At 54.6% G+C, this 27,026-nt stretch overlaps 2 protein-coding genes across 3 annotated transcripts; one reads left to right on the top strand and one right to left on the bottom strand.

Annotated features, from left to right (window-relative positions):
• Positions 1 to 112: 112 nt before the first annotated feature.
• On the bottom strand, positions 113 to 15,025 carry SPRYD3 (SPRY domain containing 3). 2 transcript variants are annotated; one of them, XR_014016982.1, is made up of 12 exons: positions 14,921 to 14,958; positions 13,312 to 13,458; positions 12,229 to 12,304; positions 11,643 to 11,767; positions 11,203 to 11,338; positions 10,139 to 10,324; positions 3,284 to 3,433; positions 2,790 to 2,847; positions 2,049 to 2,168; positions 1,791 to 1,963; positions 1,285 to 1,472; positions 113 to 925 (listed from the first exon to the last, which is right to left on the bottom strand). XR_014016982.1 is itself a non-coding variant. In XM_081247907.1 (11 exons), the coding sequence occupies exons 1-11, from the start codon at positions 14,941 to 14,943 to the stop codon at positions 1,338 to 1,340; spliced, it is 1,329 nt and encodes a 442-aa protein (XP_081104033.1). In that variant the 5' UTR covers positions 14,944 to 15,025; the 3' UTR covers positions 113 to 1,337. The 2 variants fall into 2 exon arrangements, 1 of the variants encoding a protein (XP_081104033.1); XM_081247907.1 differs by having other exon boundaries at positions 113 to 1,472; positions 14,921 to 15,025.
• Positions 15,026 to 21,909: 6,884 nt separating this feature from the next.
• Positions 21,910 to 25,738, top strand: IGFBP6 (insulin like growth factor binding protein 6). Its single transcript, XM_081249311.1, has 4 exons — positions 21,910 to 22,324; positions 24,446 to 24,585; positions 24,743 to 24,862; positions 25,420 to 25,738. Exons 1-4 carry the CDS (start codon positions 21,997 to 21,999, stop codon positions 25,540 to 25,542), a joined length of 711 nt encoding a protein of 236 aa, XP_081105437.1. The 5' UTR covers positions 21,910 to 21,996; the 3' UTR covers positions 25,543 to 25,738.
• Positions 25,739 to 27,026: the final 1,288 nt, after the last annotated feature.

The following is a 27,026-nucleotide window of genomic DNA, read 5'->3' as shown; positions in this document are numbered from 1 at the left end:
CCTGGCCCCATACTGGTCCACACGTGCCTGGTGAGCAAGTGCCCTCAGCCGCCCCCTCCTCCAGCCCTGTCCCTGGTCCCCTGTACTGGAAAGGATTTCCCTGTCCCGGCCATACTGATAAATATGGAAACTCCATCTTTATTGGCGGTATAAACATCTCTGGTCTGTACATACATTTCATACATCATAGTGAAGGGCCTGAAGGGAGGGCCGAAGGAGAGGCCCCAGCAGCACAACACCTCACCCCTTTCCCCAAAGCCCTGCCCACTCTGCTCAAACCAAGGCCTCTCCCTCCCAGAAGTCACTGAGGAGGGGACAGGAGTCAAGCGGCTAGGAGACCGGAGGGCTTGGTGCGGGAGGACACGTTAAGCGCTAGAATCAAACACTGAAGCGAAACAGGCAACTGGCACAGGCAGCAAGCAGGGGTGGGGGCAAGGCAGGGCAGGGGAGCGTGGGCCCGTGCCCTCGGGCTCTCGCTAGGGCTCGGGGGTCCTGCTCTCACCACGTGGGAGAGACTGGCTCTGGAGTGTCCGCCTGCCTCCCCAGGAACGAGAGACGGGTGCCACAGGTGAGCCATGGAGGGCAAGGGGGAGACAGGAGCAAAGGCCCCAGTCCCCCGATTCGACAGCCCCTCTCTCACCCCATCAAACACGTCATGGACACCATCTACGTGTGTGCAGCTGGGGGAAGCCAGAGACTCGGATTCTCGGCGGGACTGCAGTGCCTGAGCAGGCAGTGAGGGAGGAAGCTGGCTCGCAGCGGAAAGAACGGAGACCCTCGAGTAGTCTTCTCGGGACACCAGTCAGTGCAAGAAGACAGACGGCCCAAGAGAGCCCCCCCAGCCCAGCCGGGGGGTGATGACAGCGGCAACTGCTTCACACGATGAAGAGGACAGGGAACGGGAAAGAAGATGAGAAGAGGAGCCCTGTGGTAAACAGAGGAGGGGGTGTCCTGCTCCACCCTTGCCGAGCCTCACGCCCAACAGCCCAACAGCAGGGGAGACGGGCGCTCACTCCTCTCCCCTCACACGGCCAGAGTGGGAGGGGCATGCGGGTGCCCACGGCCAAAGCCAGTGGGACCCACCCATGAAGCAACACCATCCTTTGGGCTGCTTCCTGTCCAGCCAGGAACTCTCGCCCAGGGACTAACAACAGGGGCAGCACCAGGTCAGAAACATGGGCACAGAGGAGCTTGGCAGGGGCCTGATCTGGTAGGGCAGAGGGGCAACACACCCCCTGGGGCCTGCTGGGTAAGCAAATCCTCGGGGCGTCAGGAACGGGGTACCTGGCTCTGCAAAGGGCGAGGAGAGGGAGAAGGGGCAGATCTGGGGAGAAGGCCTAGCCACTCAAGGGGTGCAGATCCACTTTGACTTTCTCCCCACAGCTCAGCATCCCAATTGTGGGGAAGAAGCCCCCAGAAGGTACGACAGCGTCCTTCTTCCCAATGATCTTGCCATTCCGAGTGAAGAAAACCTGGGGGTGGAAGAGAAAAGCGGGGTAGGCAGGCTCTAGCCTCTCCTCTGAGGGTGCTGGAGTTACATAGGCCTGAGCCCCACCACTCCCAACTCGCACCACCGTTGGCGAGAGACAGAGGGCGATGCAGGAGGTGACCACGAGAGGGCGTCCCGAGGCCGGAAAGCGGCCTCCCAGCCAGTCTCCCCACTCAGCAGCCCCACGCCCACAGCAGCCAGGGCTTCCCCTCTCCCCTCCCTGGGCTCCGCTTTCTGCACTAACACCAGACCCCACGGAGGCCCAAGACCCCTAGTCCAAGCCCAGACCCACCCCACTCACCACCACCTTCTTGCCCTCGTGCTCCTGTTCTATCTCTTCCCCATCATCTTCCTCTTCCTCTTCCTCCTCTTCCTCTTCCCCTTCCTGGTGCAGGTACATGACGTTCCGGACATTCCGGACAGCTCGGGCGGTCGGGGACAGGATCACTGTGTCACAGCTGTCATCACTGTCACCTGGGGGCCAGAAAACCTGAGCTCCTGTGGTACTGCCCCCACCCTCTGCCCGACCAGCCTGGTTGGCCACGGTCACCCCACTCACCCTCACTGTCCAAGATGTAGTCCCGGGGAAACATGATTCCACAGCCCATGATGTCCCCTTTGTAACAGCGTGGCCCAAAGGGGTCCCCCACACCACTGCCATGGAAGATCTTCCCGTCATCTGTCGGAGGGAGGGGAGAGGTGACACACCTGAGGGAGGGGCCGACCCCCTACAGCCCCTAGAGCGGCCCCTGCTTAAAGCTGAAGTGTCCCTCCCTCCCTCGCTGGCCCTGAGGAAGGGAGGAGAGAATGAGGGCACCAGATTAAAGAGAGACACACATCTGTCCCCTCAAGGGGCTAAGGGAGAAACTCCCTCGGGAGCTGGTCAGAGAGCGGGGGCCCTCGGAGGGGAGGGAGAGGCGGGACCAGGAACTCACAGGAACTCACAGCTCCTCCTTTCTAAAGGAAGCCCTAAAGGAAATCAAGCCGATCAAAAAAAAAGAAAATGCAGAATCTGCAGGAAGGGTGCAGAGGGAGCCAACTCAGAGGCCTGGAATGTCCAGTTCGGGCCCAGATCCCCCACCCCTGTTCTGCTCCCCTGGCTTTTTGGGCTGGGAGGAAAAACACAGATGAAGACAAAGCGCTAGCAGCTTGGGATGGGGAGAGCAGAGAGCGGCAGGGGAAAGTCTCTTTGGCCAGATGCTGAAGGCGAGGCCCCTAGTGCGGGGTCAGGGAAATGGATGTCCCCGTGCCCCTATACCCCACCCCACCCCCAGCTTCCCCAGGGCAGCCCCTCACGCACCTGCATGATAAGCCACAGACCCTCTGCTCCAGCCAGGGTGCCTGTTCTTGGGATAATCCTATACCAAGATGAAAGAAGGAAAGCTGTGGTACCACGCACAGAAAAGAGGACGGGAGAGTGGCTTATGAACTCTCGATCTTCTGAAACAAGCTGCGACCCAGATGGCTGCTCCCACCCCGGCAGCCTCACCCCTTCAGGCACTGGAGGTTTCAGGGGAAGGTGGGAAGGTGCTTGGCTTTCCCAGCCAGGGCTGCAGGATGCCCCCCACCCCACATCCAGGCCTTGGTGCGTGTGGTGCGCTCACGACCCTCTCTCAGCTCCGAGGTGACTTGGGGTCTGTGCCCTCACACAGCAGACACATACGGCCTGTTCTGTTTCGGGTTAGACCTCCCTCTGCAGCCCAGCCCCTTGATCTCCCCAAGAGCTCCGGGCCCCGGCCCAACAGCCCCAGAGCTGAGCAGCTCCACAGGCCAAAAGCCAGCACTGGCGCCCACCTTCCGGGCCAGCCCCAAGGCGATGTAGCATTTCTCTCCAGGGTCCACGATCTCCACTTCGAAGTAGTGGCTACGGGTGCTCAGCGGGTGCCGGGCCTGGGCCAGCCCCACGTCCACAATGCTCTTGCCCTTGCCCAAGTACTCCAGTAGCTGTGGGGGAAGAACCAGGGGTGGGGGGCAGGCTAGCACCCCACCCCTGGAAACCTGGTTCCAGGGCCATCTGGGGACCAGTTTTCCTGGGTCTCACAGAAAGCCCTGGCCAAAAGGGAAGGGATCCTGGAGGCACAAAGTGGGCCTCAGGGTTCCAGGAAGGCAGGGGAGAACAGGGATGGGGGCAGGGGCGTGGAGGTGGCGGCACAAGCAAGAGGGCTGAGCCGCTGCTAAAGGCTGCGCCCACCTGCCTACCGAGCCCAAAACCCTCTCCTTGCTGTGGGGACCCTGCGAGAGCAGCACGGCGATCCGGATGGCCGAGCGCCAGGACCACACAGGGGTCTGTAGACTCTGCCATCACTTCCCTCAACCACCCTGCCAGGAAAGGGCCACCCAGGGGCTCTGAACACAGAGAAGAGGAGAAGCAAAGGCTAGGCTGAGAGGAAGCCTGATGGCTTTCTCAGGGTGCCTCAGGGGGATGGGGAGGATGCAGAGGTTAGGGGCCAACTCCAGACATCCGGGGGAAGGGAGACGAGCTCAGAAGCCAGTTCTGCCTGGGATGGGACTGATACAATTTCTCAAGGTCTTTGTTTTACTTGGCTTTGAACAGAGCTGTTTGTAGCGGGGTCGAGGGGAGCCAGGGAACCGAGGACGACCAGCTCTTCTCCTTCATTTAATGAGGAGGGGAGCAGGCAGAGAGAAGCTAGAAAGGCAGGCGTTCCAGCCCCCGGCCCCTCATGGCTCTTTCAAGCTGGAGCAGGGGTGTGGAGGGGAGATGACTGATGGGCTCTTGGGGCTCTTCGGCCCCACAGTGATCCTGCCTGGGCATGATGGGGCGGCAACCCCTGATCTGGGAGGATTTATTTATCAGTTGTCATGGTGATAGTAGGGCTGTGACTCAACCCCATCCCCTCTTTCCCCCACCCTCAGCATCACCTGGGATTCCTTAATCCCTTTTTAATTAACCAAACTGCCCCTCAAGACTTTCTTCTACCCTCCCACCCCTCTGGCCCTGAAGAAAATTCACTCCCTGAGGATCTCCTCCGCTTATCCCTGGCAAGCCTTGGGACGCTGGCCTCTCACCCCACAAAGAACTCCTGCCTGAACAGGAAAGGCAACACACTTGCCTGCACCAGTGCTGAAGCCTCCGTGTGTCTTCTGCAGAGGCAGGCGCTGCATCCTCAGCAACCCCTTCAGGGAGGCAAGAGGGACTCGGCCCCCTTCTCAGCTCTGGGTCCCCGAAGCCCTGTCACCTCAAGTCCATTCTCCCCTCCTCCCCAGAGAACTGGAGGCGGGGGACAGGGGGCACCAGGAGAAAGGCCAGAGGTATACAGGAGGCCACCTAAACTTTCTTCTCTCCTTCCTGCAGCCAGGACCATACATGTTTCGGGGTACACTGGCTCTGTGATATTCATACTCCTAGCCCAGGTCTCCATTATCTCACACTGCTTTCTTCCATCAGAAAGGGGTCCCCTGCAGGTGGTCTTCTGATTTACTGGGTATTATGAAGGCCCACACTGTTTAAATTCTATTTCTGGTCCTCTGTATGTTCTCAGCGTGGCCTGGGTTCCTCCTCTGTATCTCTCCCCACAGGGCCCGGAGGGATGTGGTATGATGCACATTAACTAGCACAGACTCCACCCAATCTGAGCAGCCCCCAGCCCAACCTCTCCACCCTGCATTGCAGAACTGGGTGGGGGATCCCACAGCTGCCCTTGACCCACTCCATCCAACTGGCCTCGGCATAGGAAACACAGTGTTCTCCACTTCCAAAGCCAAGAGACAGCAGATCCAGATCCTGATCCTTGGGAAAAACCCGCCCAACCATTCCCTCTGCCTCAGCCCAGAGGAGGGCAGGCTGCCGGTTTGTCTGTGGATAGGGTGGGGATGGTTCCTTAAGCTAAAAGGCCAGGAGGATGAAACACACTAACATGGGACTCTAAAACCCACTCCCCAGCCTGCAGAGCAGCTCAGAAAGCAGAGCAGCTCAGACAGACTGCTGAATGCCTGGAAGACTAGGGCCATGCACAAGCCACCTCTTCAAGAGAGGAACCACCCACCCCTTAGGGTGTAAGCTCCTGGATTCATCTGTTCCTCTCTGGATCCACTCTCCTGCCCCTGGGCAAAGTCCTCCCAAGCCCTGGGAGCCTTCTCAGAGCACTCAGAGGAGCAGGTAGGGGAGAGTCTGGCCTCCCTGATAGATCCTTGCTTGAGTGCACTCCTCCCCTCCTTAGACTAGGGCTGGTAGAAACCTAGAGGAGATGAGAGGTTTAGCACCTAGAGTCTGAATTGCTAGAATCTTGATGCTGGTCCCTCAATCTGTGCCTCAGGTGCCTCTTAGTTTCTACATTTTTTTTTTTTTTGGCCATGCCACAGGGCTTGTGGGATCTGAATTCCCTGACCAGGGATCGAACCCGTGCCCCCTGCAGTGGAAGCACGGAGTCCTAACCACTGGACCACCAGGGAATTCCCAAGATACTTCTTAGTTTGAAAGAGAATCAAACAGACCTGGGTTCAAATCCTAGCTCCTATTACTTACTAGTCACTAAACTCAAGCAAATGACTCTCACTTCTTTAAGCCTCAGATACTTCATCAGTAAAACAGGGGTACCACCACCTGCATCTCCAAATATGGGTACGATGAAGTGAAGTGAGTGTCAAGGGCTTAGCCTGGAGCCTGACCCCCGGTAGGTGATAAATGCACACGTCAGCCTTTCCCTGACTCAGGAAATGGGGGTGATACTGGAATATCCCAAAGTTCCAATGCTCCCTAAACATTAACAGTCGCCCCCAAGCTACAACAGACTGGAACTGCCAATCACAAAGAAGGAAAGGTTCTTTCACCTCAGCCCTTACCCCCAACTAGAATGGTCCCTTGGGCTCCCAGGACACTCCTCAGATGACTCCATCCCAAGGGACCAACTGTCTTCCTCCCAGTGTTTCTCCTCAAACAATACCCCCAATCAACAGGCACGCTCCTTTACATCTTTGGTGGGGGTGGGGAGCTCTTTCCTTAAGGCTCTCAAGACCCCCTCCCCACCCCACCTCTCTCCACACACAACGGAAGCCTTGAGAGGCCAAACAGGTCAACTCCACAGAGCGGAGGCTGCAGACCAGAGTGCAGAGAGCCTCCTGCACCCCGCCCCCTCCCTCATACCAGTAGCCCTTCTCAGCCTCCTCTCCTGCTGCGACCCGCCCTCCTCCTCTTGCTAGCAGAGACCCTAATCCCTCTTGACAGGAGCAAGGGAAGACTCAGTGCCCGGAGGGCCTAGAAGCAACTGAAACACGAACCAAGAACATGCTCCCCACCGGCCAGCTCAGGCCCCAACACGGTCTCCTCCTGGGTTGGGCCCAGGGAGGACCCCTGAGAGGGTGGGGCCTCATTCACCCCACTTTGTGTACCAAAGCTGTTGCCCCGTCACTAAGGAGTTGTTAGAGGAGCTATGAACAGAAATGAGAAGCAAAGACAGAATGAGTCTAATCCCCCAGCCCTACCTACTGCCCCCCCGCCCTTGACACATTACCTCACTGTGCAAGGCCTGGGGACAGGAATGAGGGGTAGCACCCCATACCTGAGCAAATGCAACAGCAATTCTTCAGCATCCCGGAGCTCTGGGAAGGGGCCCTCTTTAGGAGGGGAAAGTGAGGCCACAGGAAGCAGGGAAAGACTTCCCTCTGGAAAGAGCCGGTCTGTCTATATATAGATCCTCAGATCAAACAAACACAACTAAATATTAACAACTCTTGAATCTAGGTAGTGGGGATACAGTGGGTGTTCACTGTGCTATTTTTTCAACTTTCCTGTATGTTTGAAACTTTTCATAATGAATTGTTGGAGGAAAAAAAAGGGTCAGGAGTTGAATTCACTCTTCTGTACCGGAAGAACCAGTGAGAAGGGAGAAGAGAGGATAATTGAGACTACAAAAGTGGGAGAAAGGGCTAGGAGTAAAAGAATTCCAAGGTAGCCAAGTAAACTCGCATAGGAGGCCCCTGGCTAAAGGCACGAGATGGGAGAAATCCCCAGGGATGTGGGAATTTAAGCCCAGGAACTCTGGATTCATCTCGTGAGAAGCGAGCAGGAGAGACTGGCTACAGAAGAGTGGGCCTGGGCAGAGGCAGCAGCGTGTATCAGACAGTGGGAAGCGCAGGGGTGGGGGTCAAGGAGTGACTAGCTGGGCTCAGTTCTGCTGCTAATTCGCTGTTGGACAGTTGATCAAGTCTCTTCACTTTTCTCTGGGACTGCTTTCTCAGCAGTACACAAGGATATATGGGAATGTCGGGCAGTCACGACAACTGGGGCACGGGGGGCGGGCGGGGAGAGCTACCAGCATCCTGGGTCTGGGAACCAGGGATGCTAAATGGCCTGCACATCAAGGAACTGTCTCACCTAAGATGCCCACAGTCTCTGCACTGAGAAACCTGGACAGGATGGCAACAAAGCCTCCTCCAGACCTTTATGGCTCTATGGGGTGTCCTCCTGGGAACATCACCTGGGGCAGGAGAAACAGGCTGCAACAACAGCAGAGGTCTGAGGTCTCAGGGAAGGGCTCCCCACACAGGGGGACGTAAAAACAGGAAGGGCAGAGAGGAGAAGCAGCTGTGCTGGACATCTTTAGAAATAGGAGGCACAGGCACAGCCTAATGACCTCTCCCAGGCTCCTCCAGGCTGACACTACTCTGACTGCCGGATCGGAAATACAGTGGATGGTCAGAGGGACAAAAAGGATGAGGCAAGGAGGCCAGGAGGCAAGAGTGGATGGGGGGCCGAGGGGCTGGCAGAAACTGGGTAAGTCACCCTCGTTTGAAAGATGAGGTAGTTGGCAAGACTAGAAGAGAAGCCTGCGTCCCTCAAGAGGCTCATGCCCATGTCTGCCCCAGAGGAGCAAGTGCGCAGGGCGCAGTGTGCCTACCCTGCCAGCTGTCCCCAGCTGGGGTGCGGGTTTGACAGAAGAGCTACACTGAACAGCTTATGTCCAAGAAAGAAAAAAATCCTTAAATGTGTGGCCTGAGGGCACTGGGGGAAGGGCAGGGAGGAAGCAAGGCTATTTATAAATGTCTACAGGATTCCGCATCAATTAGAAAAGACTGCCTGGGAGGAGCAGGGAGCAGAGTGGGGACAGGTCCAGGCAGGGAAAGGGTGCCAGGAAAAAACTCTTGAGGAGAGGTCAAGGATGAGAGCTGGAACATCGCCCTGGCTCAGTCCCAAGTTCAACTCTGCAGATGTTGTCAAAATGATGGTGGAAGGGGAAAAGAAAGGAGGGATGAGGTCAGGGAGTGGGCATCTGAGGCCTCCTGGACCCTAGTGCCAGAAGGGGGTGCAGCGTGCCCGAAGCTGCAGGAGGCCACACTTTCTGCCATTTTCCTTGTGTCTGACTCACCTTGAACTCCAGAGTGGAGAGCCTTACTCATAATCCACTCCCACCCCCCCGCTGCTTCTGTTTTGCTATCAAAGGCTGAGTTGAAAACAGCCTGGGTTGGGGTGAGAATGCCAGAGGGCGGAGGAAAAGGTTGAGCCAGGAAGGAGCGGGAGGGCAGCAGAGGGACAATTTGAAGTGGAAGGCCCGAGCAGCCCACTAGAGGTCAGGGCCAGACCCCTAACTCAGCATCCATTCACTCCCAAACCAGCATGAGGCACAGAGGATAGATATGAAGTATTTCCCTCTCTCAAGGTCCATACACTTCCCAAGAAAGTTTAAAATCTAGGCAGGGGACTAAAGCAGGTATGATGAGATACATAAAAAGGCCAGCTTTGGAGGATCAAGGACTCTCACTGAATCATTATCTGCCTCTATTCTCATCCTCTATAAAATGTAGGAAGGCAGAAGAGACTGTCATTGATGCTACTTGAAAAAGATCTCAAAGAACCTTCCCCAGCATGAGTGGGATTTGTGATCACACTTGCTCCACAATGCAGAGAATGGAAAGCTGGGCTAGCTGGGCTGGGATCAAGCCAAAAGGGTGTTCCAGGCATCCGGCCTCCAAGTCAGCCCAGCCTCTCAAAGGCAGGCGTGCAGGGCAGCAGCGTGCATGGGGTGGGGGGTGGGGGTGGGGGGCCTGAAGGAACCAAAGAAAGCAAAGGAGAGCTACTGGCTACTGCTTATTCCCAGGGTTAAGCAACTAGGCTGAGCTCTCAAACAAAGGGAAGGCAGGAAAGAGGACCACTAAGGAGAACACAGATCTGGACTCAAGAATCATGTCAGGACGCCAGGCTCTCCTGACAAAATTCCCACTTTCCAACACCCTACAAAAGACCGTCTTGGGACTTCCCTGGTGGCGCAGTGGTTGAGAATCCGCCTGCCAACGCCGGGGACATGGGTTCGAGCCCTGGTCCGGGAAGATCCCACATGCCGCGGAGCAACTAAGCCCGTGCGCTGCAACTACGGAGCCTACGCTCTAGAGCTCATGAGCCACAACTACTGAGCCCGTGTGCTGCGACTACTGAAGCCCTCGCACCTAGAGCCTGTGCTCTGCAAGGAGAGAAGCCACCGCAATAAGAAGCCTGTGCACCGCAATGAAGAGTAGCCCCCACTCGCCGCAACTAGAGAAAGCCCACGTGCAGCAACAAAGACCCAATACAGGCAAAAATTAATTAATTAATTAATTAATTTTTAAAACGACCCTGTCTTCACTCCCTATTCTAAGCAATCCTGACATGCTTCTGTGGACCCCAGGATTCTGCCCAGCCCTACCCTGCCCCTTACTTACAGTTCCGCAGACTCTGACGTCGTGCAGCCGGCCCCACTCGTCCTCGTAACTGTCCACCATCATGACACTGTCGTCCTCGCGGCCCAGCTCAGCATTCAGGTGCAACCGCACCTCCTCACCCAGGGAGTGCATGCCCACTGCTGGGAACAGCCCATCGGGGGACATGGGCATGATGGTGGAGCCCACCTGCAGCGGAGGGAGGGGGAGGAAGGGAGGGAGCTGCCGCCTGGCTCACTTTTCCACAGCTCATCTAATTCTCACTAGGGGACTTTTGAGATGATGCAACCAGTCATCATCACACACGCTGACAGGTAGCAAAACAGAGGTACAGAGAAGCATAAAAAGCTGCTGAGTACTCCTAGCTGAGCAACGAACCCACGGAGCTAGAAGGCAAACACAAGTCTCTCGACAACCCCCCATATACTTTAGGTACGCATGAGTGTGGACTGGAGCAGGAAAGTGTGAGCACAGATGCTTAAGGGAGGAAGACCACTAGGCTGGCCGGCGGAGGCCTGAGAAGGCAATTTCTCAGGATGGGAGATGGGGCTGGGGGGGAGAAGTAAGAGAGCCGGGGTCTCTCCTGTTTGCTCTTATCCCATCCCTTCACCATCACTAGTCTCTCTCTGAAGAGGGAAGGAAAGGAGAAGTGAAACAAGGAACACGAAACACAGAAAGGACATATCCCCAAAAGCATTCAAGTCAAAAATCCCAAGAGGACCTCCAGCTTATGCAGCCAGGTCATAATCTCCCCATCTTTTTTTCTGCTCAAAACCTTCCCCCACATCACCAATTGTGTCCCCCACAGTTTCTGCCCCTCCTCTGCTGCACAAACCTGCCCCTCTGCGTCCATCACCTGGGGAATGTCCCAGCTCCCCCTGGGTGTGGGGAGCATCTTCTCCTACATGCAGGAGACCCCAAGAGAATCTGAGGCTGAACTGAAGAAGATGGGAAATAAGCCCATGGGGCCCTGGGCAAGCCCCAGCCAGCAGACTCTTTCTTATTACTCACACAAATCCCTGGACAGCTTCAAGCCGTTTAAATCCCACTCAGGATGTCCCACTTACCCGCTTCCCATTTTTGGTGAAGAAGATCTGGGCAGTCTGCACATCAAAGGACACTGGCTCAATGCCACAGCCAATCCGGTCCCCAGAGTTGCACTTTGACCCAAACTGGCGGCCCTTGGCCCGGCCATTGTACAGCCTGTGGACACAGCAGCACAGACACAGGACCCGAACCCAGCTTCCCAACCTCTCCTCAGTGCTCCTGTTCCCAGCCACTCCGCAACGGCACCTACCTACGTTCTCAGGGGAGCTCCAACCTCCCCTTTAAGTCTGCAAACCTCCAAGGGTAGCCAACAGGCCACCTTCCTGTCCCTATCAGAAAGGTCTATGAAAATACCACAAGACCAGTGAAGGAATACCCAAAGCCACCCTGAGGTAGTCCATTATATCCAAGATTCCCAAGTCCGTAGGAAAGGGGTCGGGTTCCACAAAAGGCAACTCACTTGCCATCATCAGCATGGTAGGCTACAGAGTCAGGCAACCAGCCAGGCTGGTGATCCAAGCTGTAGTACTGAGGGACCAGTCCCACAGCAATGGTACCCCGGACCCCGCTGTCCACAATAGACACCTGGAGGGAGGAGAGCAGGGCACAGTTAGCAGGGAGGGGAGTTAGACAGCAAAGGGGGCTGAGGCTCAAAGAGCAAAAGACAGGGGAATCAGAGAAAAAGTCAGGGCACTCAGAGGGAGAACTGGGGAAAGTGGGGGCCCACTTTACCACAATTACTTAGAAAATAATTTCCAAGCTATGGAAAAAGATGGGAGATGGAGTAGACGCTGGGCCTGGGTTAGGGGGTGGGAAAGGACATGGGTCAAAGTCTACCTAGGTGAAGGGCAGGAGAGCAGAAGGGACAGGGTGAAAGGACTTTAGGGTGCCTCTCAGATTAGGCACCATGCTATCCTGGGCCCTTTTCCCAGCCAACAGGATAATCCTCATGGAAAATTTAAAGGACCAGTCAAGAACCCAGTAAAGGAGCGCCTTGGAACTTAACCATCTCACTCCCTGCTCTGCCCACCCCCTGCCTTGATCACCTCAAAATAATTGCTGTCCTTCGTCAGGGGTCGAGAAGCCACGTAGCAGCCAACTTCACCAGAGTTTCCATGGTAACTGAAGGAGGAATGAAGGGGAAGTTCCATTAGCAGCCTAGTCCAGGGGTTGGGGGAGGGCCTCAGCATCCCCAACCCCCACCCTGTGAGGGCCAGCACAGAAGAGAATCCATCAGGCCATACTTCAGGACATCTGCACAAACACCATAACAAGATACTTGAGGTCACCCACCCCACCCGCCGCCTCCAGCCAAGGCCCAGCCCACACCAGACCAGTGCAAGCCTGGCTTCTTCACTGCCGGTGGGGAAGAGAATGCGGAGCCTCCCTCAGTTGCCTATTAGGGGTCTCACACCCTGTCTAACCTCAGTCCCTCATGCTGCAGCTTCGGCCCCTTTCCTCTGGCTCTGTCCTCAGTGGAGCTGGAGAACGGCTGGTCTCTATCCTCGGGACCAAAGCCCTTCGTAGATTGGAAGACAGTTATTCAGTCCCCACTCCTCAGCTTTCTTGTCTCCAGGCTACATAGCACTACTTCCTCCCCCGCTTCCAGTGACAACTTTGTGAGAGAATTAGACTCGGATGGAGTCAGGGGAAGGGTTCAAGCCAGAAAATAGAGCGAAAACAAACACAAACACACAAACCAAAGGGTTGGAAGGCAGTAAGTAGGATGCACTACAGGACTGTCCTTCCCAAAACAGGAAATCCACTGCCTTTGAAATGGCCATCCTTCACCGATCCCAACTACAGAGATGCAGGCAGGAGACCCCGGCATCACACAGACTCACTGGAGTCCTTTCAACAAGGCAGTTGGGCAATTCCTGAGACCCCAGCAGCCTCCATCTCTGATATGACTGCTTCCAATGCGGACCAGGACAGAGGGACCCACAGACACAGGCAGAGGGGGGTGCGGGGTGAAGAAGCATATACTGCTCCATTTGGAAAGGCCTCCAGGTTTTACAACATACCCCTCCCTGTGCAGTGCAGACAGTCCTCTGCCTTTGCAAAAGCCCCTTGTCGTCTCTAAGATCTGGCACAGAAAGGAAACTGTGGACGCACTCCCCGAAACTCACCTCAAAGTGTCTCCATCTACAAGAATGTGCTTGAACCTCTCCTGATATCGGAAAGCCCGGACCTCTCGAATCTCCCGGATCCTCCGGCGCCAATTCAGAAACCGGTAGTGCAGGTTGAGGTCATCCATCTTGTTCATGAGAACAAACCTGCCAGGGGGAGAAGGGGATTGAGGAGGAAGAAGCAAGGCGCAGAGCAAAGTACCTCAGCCTGTTCCACCCAGAATGTGGAGAGGACACTGGACTTGAAGCCAGTTGCCCAGATTGACCTCAACAGTCCCCACCCTCATCCTTTCATTCCGCAAACGTTTACTGAGCTCCCACTATGTGCTCCTACTGTCCTAGGTGCTAGGGATACAGCTGTGAACAAGATGGATGGGATGTCTGTCCTCATAGCACTTCCATTCTATTGGGGGAGGCATGACAGGCAATAAACAGACCTGACAACGTTAGACAGTGGAGGAAAAAGCAGAGTGCTGTGATAAAGAATAATGGGGTGAACTCTATGAGATGAAAAGGTGACAGGCATGTAACAAGCCCAAGAAAGAGCATCCCAGGCAGAAGGGACAGTCAGGACACAGGTCCTGAGGTGCAAGGCAGCTGGCATGGTAGGAAAATAGAAAGGCCAGGTGGCTAGTGTGTAGGGAATGTGAGGGAGGGAGAATGTACCAGAAGAGGATGGAACGAAGGTAGGGGCCAGATCAACGCCCTACAGACCATGTTAAGGAGTGTGAATTTTATTTCAAGTGTGACGGGAAAGCTCTGGAGAGTTTTAAGCAAGAAAATTATATGATTTTAAGGTTTATCAGATCGTAAAGATCACTCAGGCGATTGGTTGGAGACCAAACTGATTCTATAAGGACCAAGAACAGAAGTGGCAAACAATTAATTAGGAGGCTGTTGCAGCTGTTCCAATGAGAGATGGCATCCCCAAAGATGGTAGCAGTGACCCAGGTATTTAAACCACTAACAGTGCTAACATATGAATGAATGAATGAATGGACAAATTTTTCCCAAAGCGACAAAAAGGGGAGGTACTTTCTCTTCCCATCCCCCAAACCCTTGGACAAGGGTTCCATCCAGGCCTGACTGTGCCTTGCACACAGCAGGGGCTTAGGAAGCCTCGGCTAGGCTGAATTCAATCCCAATGCGCATATTACATGCTTCTGCAGTAGCTACAAGCCACCGCGTGACCAAAAGGGTAGGCAACTGTGGGACAGCCCTAGGATTGGCCTCCTTGGCACTCGGCCAGGGGGCTCGATCCCAGGTCGATGTTGGCGCCCAGACCTAGGGGCATCTGCTTGCCTAGAACCCCACAGCTTTGGCGCCACCGATACGCGGCCGCACCGGGCCCCGCCTCCACCCCGGGCACAGCCCGATCACTCAGACGAGACCCGGGGGAAAGGGGCCCTGGCCCCTCAGTGTGACTACGCCCAGTCTCCCCAGGCCCTGCACTGGGCCAAGGAGGGTCCCCAGGGAGGAAGACCAGTGGCCAGAGCGCAAGACCCCGCCCCTGACTCCGAAGCCTCCTCCCAGGACCCCAGCCTCCCGCCTCAGGCTCCGTGGAGACCGACCCGAAGCCTCGGGGACCCCGCCCCCGATCCCCGCCTACCGGGGCCGCCGCGTCCTCCTCATCCATAGGCCTCTGAGCTCCGCTCACTAGCTCTTCGGCCGCCGCCACCACACACATCCGGGTCCCCGCCCTTCCTTCGCTCACCGAGGCCCGCCCCTTTCCACCCACCCCGGCCAATCTGCAGCGGCTGAGGACGACAGGCACCTGCAGAAGCCAATTGAAGGACGCAGGCCGGGTCGGGCGCGGCCCGGTGAACCCGGTACCTAGTGCCGGGTAAGGGGCTACTAAATACGGGTGTCGAGAGGGTGGGAGGTGGCGACGTGGCAGCGCGGACGCTGCACTGGGCGCCGTGGGCGCTGACTGGCCGGTCAAGGGGCGGCTCCCTCCGAGCGGGGTGGGCGGGGAAGGTCGCTGCGCACCCACAAATACTGCGACTATTCCCTCAGCGCTCGTTCCGTGTCAGACGTGAGGCTAAGAGCTTTGTAGGAGTGTCCTTTTAATCCGTTCAACAACCTTATGAAATGAGTCTTATTAAATCCTTTTTGTAGATACAGAGCCTGAGGCTGGCCTCCACAGCTCGTGCGCCTGTTAACATATACTTTGTATTCTCCCGAGCTCCATTTCATGTTACCTTTCCTTCATTCTAGGCAGGGCATTCCCTTCCCGGAGGAGAGAACTTCGGATGCAAAAAGCAGTGGCATGAAACGGCACGCTGTTCAGGAACAGAGGGGTTGGTGTAACTTAAGGAAAGTTAGGCTGGGGCCATAATGTGAAGGGAAGAAAGATACTGACATTTATTGAGCACCTACTAAATAAAGGGCGATTATTGCCATTCTGGGGAGGACTTCCCCGGTTCCACCCATCACCGAATTTCTCTATTCCAGATAGGAAGGTTTTCCCTCCTCTGTATTCTTATACCATGTCGTTTGCACCTCATTTGTAGCACTTATTACAGTCTTACTTTTATTATTAAAGTAACTTCTGTTTGTAGATCTGTCTCTGCTGGACTGTGAGCTCCTTCAGACCCCTGAGAGCTATCCTATTCTTATCATAAATAGGTGCTGTACAAATGTTGAATGAAATGGAAGCCATCCTCTCCTATACTATAAACAGTGGCCACTTGGCATAATGGAGATAAGGTGTCAGAAATAGGTGTAGACCAGACATTAGGAAATCTGGATTAGAACCCCAGATCTGTGACTGACCTTTACTTGTCATGTTTCCTTAGGCTCCTTAATCTGGGACAGTTGTTCAGTCTTTCCTGAAGAGTAGATGCCAATTATCTTGTTTAATATCCCTCAGTTTCATTTTATCTGATATTTACTCATTATTGGATTGAGGTTATGCATTACCAGCTTTATCCAGATCTGTGATTAATTTTGAGTTAATTTTTTTCTCTTTTTTTTGCATATGGACGTCCAATTGTTCCAGCAGCATTTGTTAAAAAGACTATCCTTTCTCTACTGAATTCCTTTGCACCTTTGTCAAACATCTATTGAAAAAGTAAAAAAGAAAAAAAAGTGTTTAAAGAAAAGGAAAAAAATCAATTTGCTGTATTTTTGTGGGTCTATTTCTAGACTCTCTACTCTGTTCCACTGATCTGTTTTTCTATCTTTATGTTTTGATTACTATAGCTTTATAATGAGCCTTGAAATCAGGTAGTATAAGTCCTTCAATTTTGTACTTTTTAAAAGTTGGTTTGAGTTATTCCAGATCCTTTGCTTTTCTATATGAGACAATCAGCTTGCCAATTTCTACAAAAAAGCCTTCTGGGATTTTAATTGGGATTACATTGAATCTATTGATCAATTTTGGGAGAACTGACATTTTAACAATATGGAGTCTTCCAATCCATGAGGATTGTACTGAAGTCTCTTACTCTAATTCACTACCACAGGGTTCATTCTAGCCTTCCTCCCTACTTCTGACAGTGAGAAACCCAATATCCATTACTTATTTGCTCAACCCCAGTACATATTAAGCAGTTGCAAAAATTTTAACCCATGAGAAACAAATTTATCAACTAGAGTACAGTGTTTATGTAGAGTGTAGAGTATGCCATTACATTTATCTTTAGCCTTACAGTTTCCAGTCATAACACTGTTTTCCAAATTACTTAGGTCAGCACCTTTTTTTTTTCTCACCCCCTCAGTGTGTTTTTGTCATACATATGTAATACATTTAGATTCACCTGTTACAGTCTGCATTCTATCTTGGAATACCCTACCATCCCGACTGGTTTTTTAGGTGTTTAGTAAGTGTGTGTTGGATGGACAGATATTAATTCTAAGCTCCTTGGGAGCACAATTCCTCCCTATTTATGTCCATATAATGTAGTTACATCCACATAAATGCTCTATGAATCGACTGAATATATTTTTATTCATGTAATTACCAAAACAAGCAAACCTCAGCCTCCCAGTTGTTATTTCTTCTCCTCTAATGATTCCCAGCTCCCGGCCGTCTGGCTGACTCCAGCCCAGGCTAGAAAACTGCTCTGCTCCCTTCCCAGTTCTCCTTTCTCTGATATCGTTGGGACACTGGGAATCTAGACAGAACAAATCATGCACACACATCCACACGCATGCCTCTTTCCCCTCATCTCTGTTACACAAAGATGTGCTTTCCTATCTGAGATGCCCTCCTCCCTCTTCTCCTAAACTCTTTTTTTTTTTTTGGCCTTGCCATGAAGCATGTGGGATCCTAGTTCCCCAACCAGGGATTGAACCCGAGGTCCTCAGCGACGATAGCACCAGGTCCTAACCACAGGACTGCCAGGGAAGTCCCCTAAACTCTACTTTAAAGCCCTATTCTCGGGACTTCCCTGGTGGTGCAGTGGTTAAGAATCTACCTACCAATGCGGGGACACGGGTTCCATCCCTGGTCTGGGAAGATCCCACGTGCCCTGGTCCTGGAAGATCCCACATGCTGCGGAGCAATTAAGCCAGTGTTCCACAACTACTGAGCCCATGCGCCGCAACTACTGAAGCCCGCATGCCTAGAGCCCATGCTCCGCAACAAGAGAAGCCACCACAAGGAGAAGCCCTCGCACCACAACGAAGAGTGGCCCCCGCGCACCGCAACTAGAGAAAGCCTGCACTAAGCAACAAAGACCCAATGCAGCCAAAAATATAAATAAATAAATAATGAAAGTAAATTAAAAAAATAATAAAGCCCTATTCTCCGGGAAACCCTCTTTGGTTTATCCTGGGGCCAGGTTTCCCTCTCTTACTGAACTCTGACCACACTCTGGCCTCTCAGTCTCTTTGGCCTTTACTTGGAGAACAAGGGGGGAGAAATAGGAAAAGAGAGAGGAGAGGTTAAAGGAGTTGGAGAGCCACAAGACCCCCTGGGGTGGGTGGCCTGGGCTAGCTCAGAGGAGCACCTGTGGAGCCTCCAGAAGAGTCACAATGCGCCCGCTTCACCTCTCAAGGCCCTCCCCTAGGACTGCCTTTGCTCCCACCCAAAACAACTTTTACCTGTATCAATTCCGAACTCCTTATATGAGCTGAGAGCTGGGGGGTCCAGAGGTGAAGAAGGTGTGGGGCTCCTGTTCTCAAAACACTCAGAATCTGAGACTTCCCTGGTGGCGCAGTGGTTAAGAATCCGCCTGCCAGTGCAAGGGACACAGGTTCGATCCCTGGTCCAGGAATATCCCACATGCCGTGGAACAGCTAAGCCCGTGCGCCACAACTACTGAGCCTGAGCTCTAGAGCCCACGCGCCTAGGGCCGGTGCTCCGCAACAAGAGAAGCCACCACAATGAGAAGCCCTTACATCGCAACGAAGAGTAGCCCCCGCTCGCCGCAACTAGAGAGAAAGCTCGTGCACAGCAACAAAGACCCAACGCAGCCATAAATAAATAAATTAATTAATTTTTAAAAAAACCCAACACTCATAATCTAACTGGAAAAATAAGACACAAGAAAAGATAAGCAAAAATTTAAGATAGCAACACAACAATGTGGATGAATTCAAAGAAAGGCAGACAGCTGGCTGAGCAGGTGGGGATGAAGTGGCAGAATTTGGTTTGTGGTGAGAGGAATGGGGGGGAGAATTTCATCCTTATGAGCTAAAAATTTGGAGTTCAGGGGAAGAAATTACCTCTGAGCACCACACCTTCCCCTCCCCTAATCTCAGTTCAGACTCAGAGATGAGAAACTGCCAAGAGGTTTTGGAGAAGGTGATCCCACCAGATGGCTGAACCAGAGTGTGCTTCCCATGCCAACTGTCCACAGGGTCGTGATTGGCATCTGAGAGCATGGGTCCTTGGGGGGAGGGGTGCATGGAGTACCACCAAAGGTCTTTGAGGAGGAGAGAGTCACAGGAGCAAGACCAACTGGGAGGCTGTGTGCGGGACAGATGGCAGAAACCAGAGGCTGGAGACCAGCGGAGGTTATCGTAACAGTTCCCATGAGACCCACACCAGACTTAGGCCATGTCATGATGTGGTCATTGAGCCTCCTCTCTGGTGCTTTCTGTCTGTGGACTGTGCCACCACTTGTCTTTCCTCAGACTCAAAGCTCAAAAGGATCCAGGCAGGTCCCCTCCTTTACCCCTGGTTCTCAAAAGGAAGTCAGCACCTGGGGGTGCTGTGGATTTGGAGGGACGGGCTGGGTGTGAGAGATGCCGAGCATAAGGGAGCAGGACCACAGAGTGTAACCTGCAAGAGGAGACGGAAGTCCTGTCAAAGTTTATTTATAAAAAGCCTAAGTAACAGCCCAAGCTGTTTAGTCTTTTCACAGCCCTGACAGAAGCTTTCCGCAAACTCTTCTCTCCACAGAGGCCAGACAGAGTCCCAGAGGTTTGTTTGCACCTTGGCCCACACTCCATCCTGAGCACTCACCATGCGCTTCCTACCTCTGCTCTGGGCGCTGAGGTGAAGGGCATCCCAAAGGGAGGAAAAGCAGAGTTCGAGAGTCTCAGTCTTCGAGAAAGAGCCTGGTTAGACCCCAGCACTGACAGCACAGCTCGCCGCTCTGGACAACAATGCTGGAGGCATGAGGACGAGGGAAGAGCAGTGCTGGGGTGGCGGGTGGGACTGGGCTGTGCTGTGGCTGTACTTAGACTGCATGGAGGGACCAAGCTGGGCAGGGGTAGCAGTAAACAGGGGAAATCTGCAAGGGTGGCCGTGGTGATGTGGGAGGGGGGAGGGGGAATTTGGGAAGGCAGCGGTGGATGTGAGAGGCTAACAGAGTATTGGGCTTCTCTGCAATATAACCTACCAAAGAATACAAACTTCTTTAAAAAGCCACACTGGGATCCTGCAGGGAGTATGGCCAGCTCTTCCCCATCTCAACTTTCCACAGACCTTTCCATCTTATTCAGAAGCAGCAAGATGGAGCTGAGGAGAAAAGCCCTAGCTAGAACCATGTGCAGGGCAAAATAAATCGTGATAAGGACGGAGGGACAGGATGGAGCTCGCTACCCTCGGGTCAGAGCTTGGAGGAGGAGGTCCCAGAGCCTCCAGAGAGAGGAGAGCTGCTCCTCCCACTGCCCCAGCACCACCACCCCACCCCCACCCCCCACCCCGCTGCCTGCCCAACCTGCGTCACAGTCTCAGGGCTACTGGAAGACACTGCTCCCCAAATGCTGGTCCTAGGGTCCCAGGGTAGCCCTAGGGGGCGGGCTGGGAGTAAAGTTCTTTTTATTTTGTATTTACCTAGAAGTTCAGGAAGCCCTTGCTTACATTCTTGCTTGGAGGCCCAGAATTTAAACTTAGTCACTGCCCAGAGCCGTTGTTTTAGGAAAGAATGAGATGGCCGGTGTTGCGTAACCCAGAGCTGGGTGGGTGTGGGTTGCAGAAGGAAACGGTCCTTCTTCCTCCCTCTAGGAAGGAAGGCTCAGCTAGGAGTTCTCAGATGGGCGGGGCACTGCCTGGAGAAGGGCGGCCAGGGGTGGGGAGGTGGGGTAGACAGACCAGCGTGTGAAAGCCCGGGGAGCAGGCAGACCGAAACACTCAGACCAGTCACCATCCAACTCCCCTGGGTAGAGCACAGCCTGAATAATCCAGAAAACCCAAAGGGTGGTACTGGGTGGGTGTGGAGTGGAGGACAGATTCTGGGAAAGGAGAGGAATGGAGGGGTGGGCTGACCTGGATGAAGGACAGGGTGGGTTGGGGATCTGCTCTCTGGCCACTGTCCCTAAGAGCACCCAGAGTATGGGTTCCTCTAATCCTCCCCCCGCCTCACACCCCCCCCCACCGCGCCACCATAATTTCAGCTGACCAGTCCCCCGTCCCTACCTCCCAGGTGTTCAGCCAGTTCTGCGGGCACGCTCCGCCCCCTGCAATCCCTCCAGACTCACATGGCCCCAACACAATGCTAGGATTTCTGACAGTTCATTCAAGGTGTGCTTCCACCTCCCCCACCTCACCCCTTGCTTCCCCCAACCCCTTCTATCATCTTACCCAAGTCTGGCCCCCAGTACCCGCCTTCCCCTCAGTCATATCTCAGGGAGACCTTCTCTTGCTCCTGCCTCAGCTTTGCTCTTCCTCTCCTCGCCCCTGGTTTACTCTCTTCCATCAGCAGTCGGTTCTCCCAAGACCCCACTCTCCGTCGTCTCCGCCTTTTCTCTCATTTCGCCCGCATTCTTCCCATGACCCCCACACCATCCCTTCTGCGTCCACTTAAGTCCGCCATCTTCTCACTCCCCATCGGAGTCCCTCCGTCTCCTTCATCCGCCACACATGTACCCGAACTGGATTTCAGGTTTCCCCTTCACCCCTACTGCCGCTTCCACCCCTCCTGCCGCTTCCACCCCTCCTGCTTCCACCCCTTCCCACCCTCCAGGGCCTCCAGCCAGCTGTCCAGCTCCCAAAATCCGGGCGAGATTCCCGGGAACAAAGCAAGAAAAATCAGAGTAATTTGGGAAGTAAACAGAAAGCGGGAAGGGAGGAGGTAGAGAAGAGTGGGGAGGACCCAGGTGGAGGGGGGGGCCTCTCCAGTCCCACCCAGTTTAGGGAATGCCCCTGCCTTCTCCACCGCCCCCCCCCCTTCACCTGGCTCTTAAAGGGCCCGGCCCCTGCCGGCGGCTACTTAAGGCAGAGGGGCGGCGACGGGCAGCAGCTGCGCTACGACTGCTCTGGGAGGAGTGGACGGGGCAAAAATCTTGACCATGACCCCCCACAGGCTGTTGCCGCCACTGCTGCTAACTCTGCTGCTCGCTGCCCGCCCAGGAGGCGCCTTGGCAAGGTGCCCAGGCTGCGGGCAGGGGGTGCAGGCCGGTTGTCCAGGGGGCTGCGTGGAGGAGGAGGATGGGGGGCCGCCGGCGGAGGGCTGTGCGGAAGCTGGGGGCTGTCTCAGGAGGGAGGGGCAGCAGTGCGGGGTCTACACTCCAAACTGCGCCCCAGGACTGCAGTGCCAGCCGCCGGAGAAAGACGAGGCGCCTTTGCGGGCGCTGCTGCTGGGCCGGGGCCGCTGCGGCCGGGCGCGCGCGCCCTCGGGTGAGTCCGCGCCCCGCCCCTGCCCCGCCCACGTGAGGCCCGCAACTTTGCCTGCAGGGTCCGGGAGGGATGCGCACGGGCATCCCTGCTATTAGGGTCCTGAGACTGACGCTTCCTCCTCCCCAACCCTGGTGGGGGTTACATTTTAGGGGCTGAAGGGGCCAGTGTGGGGAGACTTCTGGGAGTTTGGGGTACGGCTGGGGGCCCTAGGGATGAAGCAGGGAGATGTCTGAGCCCGCAACCCTTTTTTGCCCCCTCGACCTATTTTCTTTTGAGGGGAAAGGGAGGGATGGAAGGGTTTAGGGACGTGCTGTATGCTACAGAGGCCCAGCTCCTTCAGCCCTAGACCCCCAAGCTGGAGAAAGGACCTAGGCATTGTTACCAGCTTCCACTTGGAGAAAGAGGGAAGAGAACTCCAGACTCCCAAATCCTGCACACACTGAGAAATATCTCCTCTTAATATCAGGGTGTCCAAAGCACCCGAACATGGGGTGGAGAATAGAAGATGACTCAAATCTAGAGCAGTTTCAGACTAGACTAGGGTCAGACGGCTGGCGCTGGCCCTCCCCCCTCCCCCCCCCGGAACGGCGGGGGGGTGGATAGAGGTGGGAAAAGAAGGAGTCTGCCAAATCAGGGTTATGATTTAAAGCTGCTCAGAACCCTCCACCCACCCCACCCCACCCCACCCTAACCCAGAGAGGAGAATAGAGGGCTGAGTCATTGGGTGGGTGGGACAGAAGTGAGTCAGAACCTGAAAGATGGGGGGCAGCAGGGAGATGGGAAGAGGAGGAAATACAAACGGCCCCCACCCCAGGGGCATCTGAGCTCCCAGTTTTTTCCACAGGGAAGGATGGGAAATCAACTTGGAGTTTCTTTCAGTCCTAAATGCCTGGGTCCAGGCTGCTAAGGGTCTTCCTGGAAAGAGGTGGTCTGGTTGGGTCAGAGGAGGCAGCTGGGAGCATGGTCGTGGTAGGATGCTGAATAGAGGGAATGAGGGGCAAGGTCTGAAGAGTGTGGAGGAAGAGGGATCAGACTCAGGATTGCAGAGGAAACGGTTCTTGGCTTTTGAGTAGTAGGCAGATGGGAGCAACTTCAGGGCTCATAATATCTCATTTTACAGCTGGGGCAAATTCCAAACAGTGCCCGCTCCCCTCCCTGTCTTTTCTTTGCCCTGACACCCTGACTTTCCCTCCCCATCCTGAGCTTTCCCCAAACCCCCCAGTACAACGTGTGAAACTTTCTCCAGAGCCAGGAGCAGCCTGCAGGTTGGAAGCCACTCATTCCTGCACCATTGCAGCCTGCCTGCCTTCCACCTCCTGGTTAAGGGCTGAATCACACATGCTCCTGGGACCACTGGGGTTGAGCTGGGCTGAGTCTCAGGGGACCAGAAGGGAGAGGCCCCCACTGCAGTGCCCCCAAAGTAACCATGTCTCAGCCCTGGGAGGGGTGGGCTGAGTCACAGCAGGGTCACAGCGGGGACACACATTCCACTTGGGTCCCTGCTGACCCCCTCTCACCGCCATTGCTCTTCTGCCCCATCTCCCTGGCTTGGTGCACCCCCTGCTGGCCTCTGGTGGAACAGCCCGGTCTTTTCACCCAAAGCCCCAGGCTCCTCAATCAATGACCGTATTGATTTTTGCTTTCCAAAGTGCGTCTCCTTTATAAGCCTTAAAACTAGTCTGTGGGGGACTTCCCTGGTGGTCCAGTGGGTAAGACTCCGTGCTCCCAACGCGGGGGGCCTGGCTTCGATCCCTGGTCTGGGAACTAGATCCCGCATGCATGCCACAACTAAGAGTTCGCACGCTGCAACTGAGAGTCCGCATGCCACAACTAAGAAGCCCACGTGATGCAACTAAAGATCCCGCATGACGCAACTAAGACCTGATGCAGCCAAAATAAATAAATAAATATTTTTAAAAATACTAGTCCGGGGATATTATCATGAAAGGTAATATTACCATTTGTCAGAGAAAGAAACTGAGGCCAGGAGAAGGTAACAGTGGAGCCAATCTGTAAAACCCCCTCACTACTCTGAAAGCCCCGTTGGTTTCCACTCGGCTCTGGCCTTTGACATCTGGTTGATTTCCGGCCTCTTCTTCCCCATTCCTCTTGTGGCTGTAGGGGAGAATCCTAAGGAGAATAAGCCCCAAGCAGGGACAACTCGCCAGCAGGACATGAACCGCAGAGACCAACAGAGGAATTCGGGGACCTCTACCACTCCCGGCCGGCCCAATCCTGGGGGCGTCCAAGACAATGAGATGGTACGTTTGGGGCTGGCAGGGAACAGGAGGGGTGGAGAGTCCTGGAGATTCCCATCTGAGACTGCTCCCTTGGGCTTGGCCGAGTCTTCCATCCCAGTCCTGGGAGCCTGGCTGGTGGGGCCAGCAGGCTCTGCAACAGAGCTATCCCTTCCTCCAGGGCCCCTGCCGCAGACATCTGGACTCAGTGCTGCAGCAACTCCAGACCGAGATCTACCGTGGGGCTCACACCCTCTACGTGCCTAATTGTGACCATCGGGGCTTCTACCGGAAGCGGCAGGTGAGGCCATTCCTCTCCTCCCTTGGCCTATCAGTATCTATCAGGGTCCTACCAGCAGTTGGGTAGGGGGGCTTACAAAGTTGCATAAATAAGATACTTGCCCTGCCCTTAGGCCTCTCCCAACTTTAGGGCCCACACAAACATAGAGAATAACCAACCACAGCTATGGGAGAGGAGTTAGACTATCTAAGCAATGCCTAACTCAGAGGTTCACAAACGTGAACGGCATCAGAATCACCCTGGTGTGAACACAGGTGGCTGAGCCCCGCCCACAGAGCCTGAAAATTTGCATTTCTAATGCGGCCTCTAGTGATGCTGATGCTGTTGGTTTGGAAACCACACTTTGAGAACCACTGTTCTGGCCTAGAAGAACAGGCACAATTTGGTGGGTGGAGAAGAGAAGCCATGCAAGGGAACCCAGCGGGCCCCGCTGTCCTGAGAACGCTCAGCTGTTTCCACAGACTCAGACTCAGGAGTTGACAGCCCGTCCCCCAACCCACGGGGCCCCTCCCATCTCTCCTGGGCCACACCTCTGATCCTTGTGCTTCTCTCCCCAGTGCCGCTCCTCCCAGGGGCAGCGCCGAGGTCCCTGCTGGTGTGTGGATCGCATGGGCCAGCCCCTGCCCGGGTCCCCAGACGGCGATGGAAGCTCCCCCTGCCCCACCGGGAGCAGTGGCTAAGGCTGGGTGGGAGGCTGCATGGCCACTGGCAGGAGCGTGGGGCTGTCATCTTGGGTTATTTGTTGAGTGCTGAGTAACTCAGGGGCCCAGAGCCCCACACTCCACCTGCAGGCCCTGCCCCATTGTCAACCTCACACATGGAAAGATTGTTGGTATTGGCTTGGGGTGTTAATAAAGCTGTGTTGGGGGTCTCTGGCCTACGTCTCTGTGTTTACCTCTCACACTGTGGAGTCCCTGGCCGTTCTCTCTACCCCTGTCTAGCCTCTTATAGCAGCTCTCATTCAAAGTGTGTCCTTCCCGCCACACTTGGAATGACAGAGACAGCCACTGGTAGAGGTTTCATGGCCTCAAGCCTCACCCAACTGCCCACCAGGGAGTGGAAGGCAGCAGGTGGGGGCAGGGAGACACTGAGGCCATGGCCTTGGTCTGAGGTTATGACCTTGTTTCTAACACTGATCTTTGGACACAAAGGGAGAGGAACGATTAATAGTTAATCCCCACCAGGAACCCAACAAAGAGGAACTCTCAAGGCACTTACCCTTCTGTTACTTCTTCAGGAAATTATTATTTATTGCACTCTGGCCATGGGCTACGCCCTGGACCATGTGCTTTTACCTGGACTACCTCATTTTATGCTTACAATAACCTTATGAAGTAGGGACTTTTACCCCTGTTTTTTTTTTTTTTTTTTTTTTTGCGGTATGCGGGCCTCTCAGTGTTGTGGCCTCTCCCATTGCGGAGCACAGGCTCCAGACGCGCAGGCTCAGCGGCCATGGCTCACGGTCCCAGTCGCTCTGCGGCATGTGGGATCTTCCCAGACCGGGGCACGAACCCGTGTCCCCTGCATCGGCAGGCAGATGCTCAACCACTGCGCCACCAGGGAAGCCCACCCCTGTTTTTCAGAGGAGGAAACTGTAGCTTAAACTATTAGGGTCATTTGCCTGAAATTCCACAGCCAGTAAATGATTGAGGGAGGATTTAAATCTGGTTCTTCCATATGTGACAATGCCTGGCATTCCTCAGGTGCTGATTAAGTGTTTGTTTTGCCTCCTTTCTGCCTACCTGCTAACCCAAGCAGGTGTAGGGAAGAGGTGGTGTTCAGGGCCCCCAGCACCTAGCCTTCCCTGGAGGGGCCACAGTACCTCAGTCAGCACAGGTACCAACCTCACAGAATACTAATCACATGCACAGAAAGCTTTGTTGACAAGGTTCTTTCACATACCTTATCATGGTCTATGGGAGCTGAGTGCCCTGATACCTGAAGATGTTTCTGACTCCTTCCCGACCTTCAGCCTACTGAGAAAGAGATTGGGAAGCAGCCATACCAGGTGATAAGCCTCAGAGGGGCAAAGTCCCCCTCCCCGTGACATGTATGTGTGCAGAGCTCCCACTCCTGTGGGAGGGAGGTGGGCATCTGGGTGGTGGTTGGGCTATTTGTTCAGGGGTTGTGTCCATCCCTGTGACAGCCAGTAGAGCAGAGCCTC

The sequence above is a fragment of the Mesoplodon bidens genome (genome assembly GCF_964165515.1).
Source record: "Mesoplodon bidens genome assembly, chromosome: 11".
Taxonomy (NCBI): domain Eukaryota; kingdom Metazoa; phylum Chordata; class Mammalia; order Artiodactyla; family Ziphiidae; genus Mesoplodon; species Mesoplodon bidens.
Note: the sequence above shows the minus strand (reverse complement) of the source record. Positions and strands in the feature narration are given on the sequence as shown.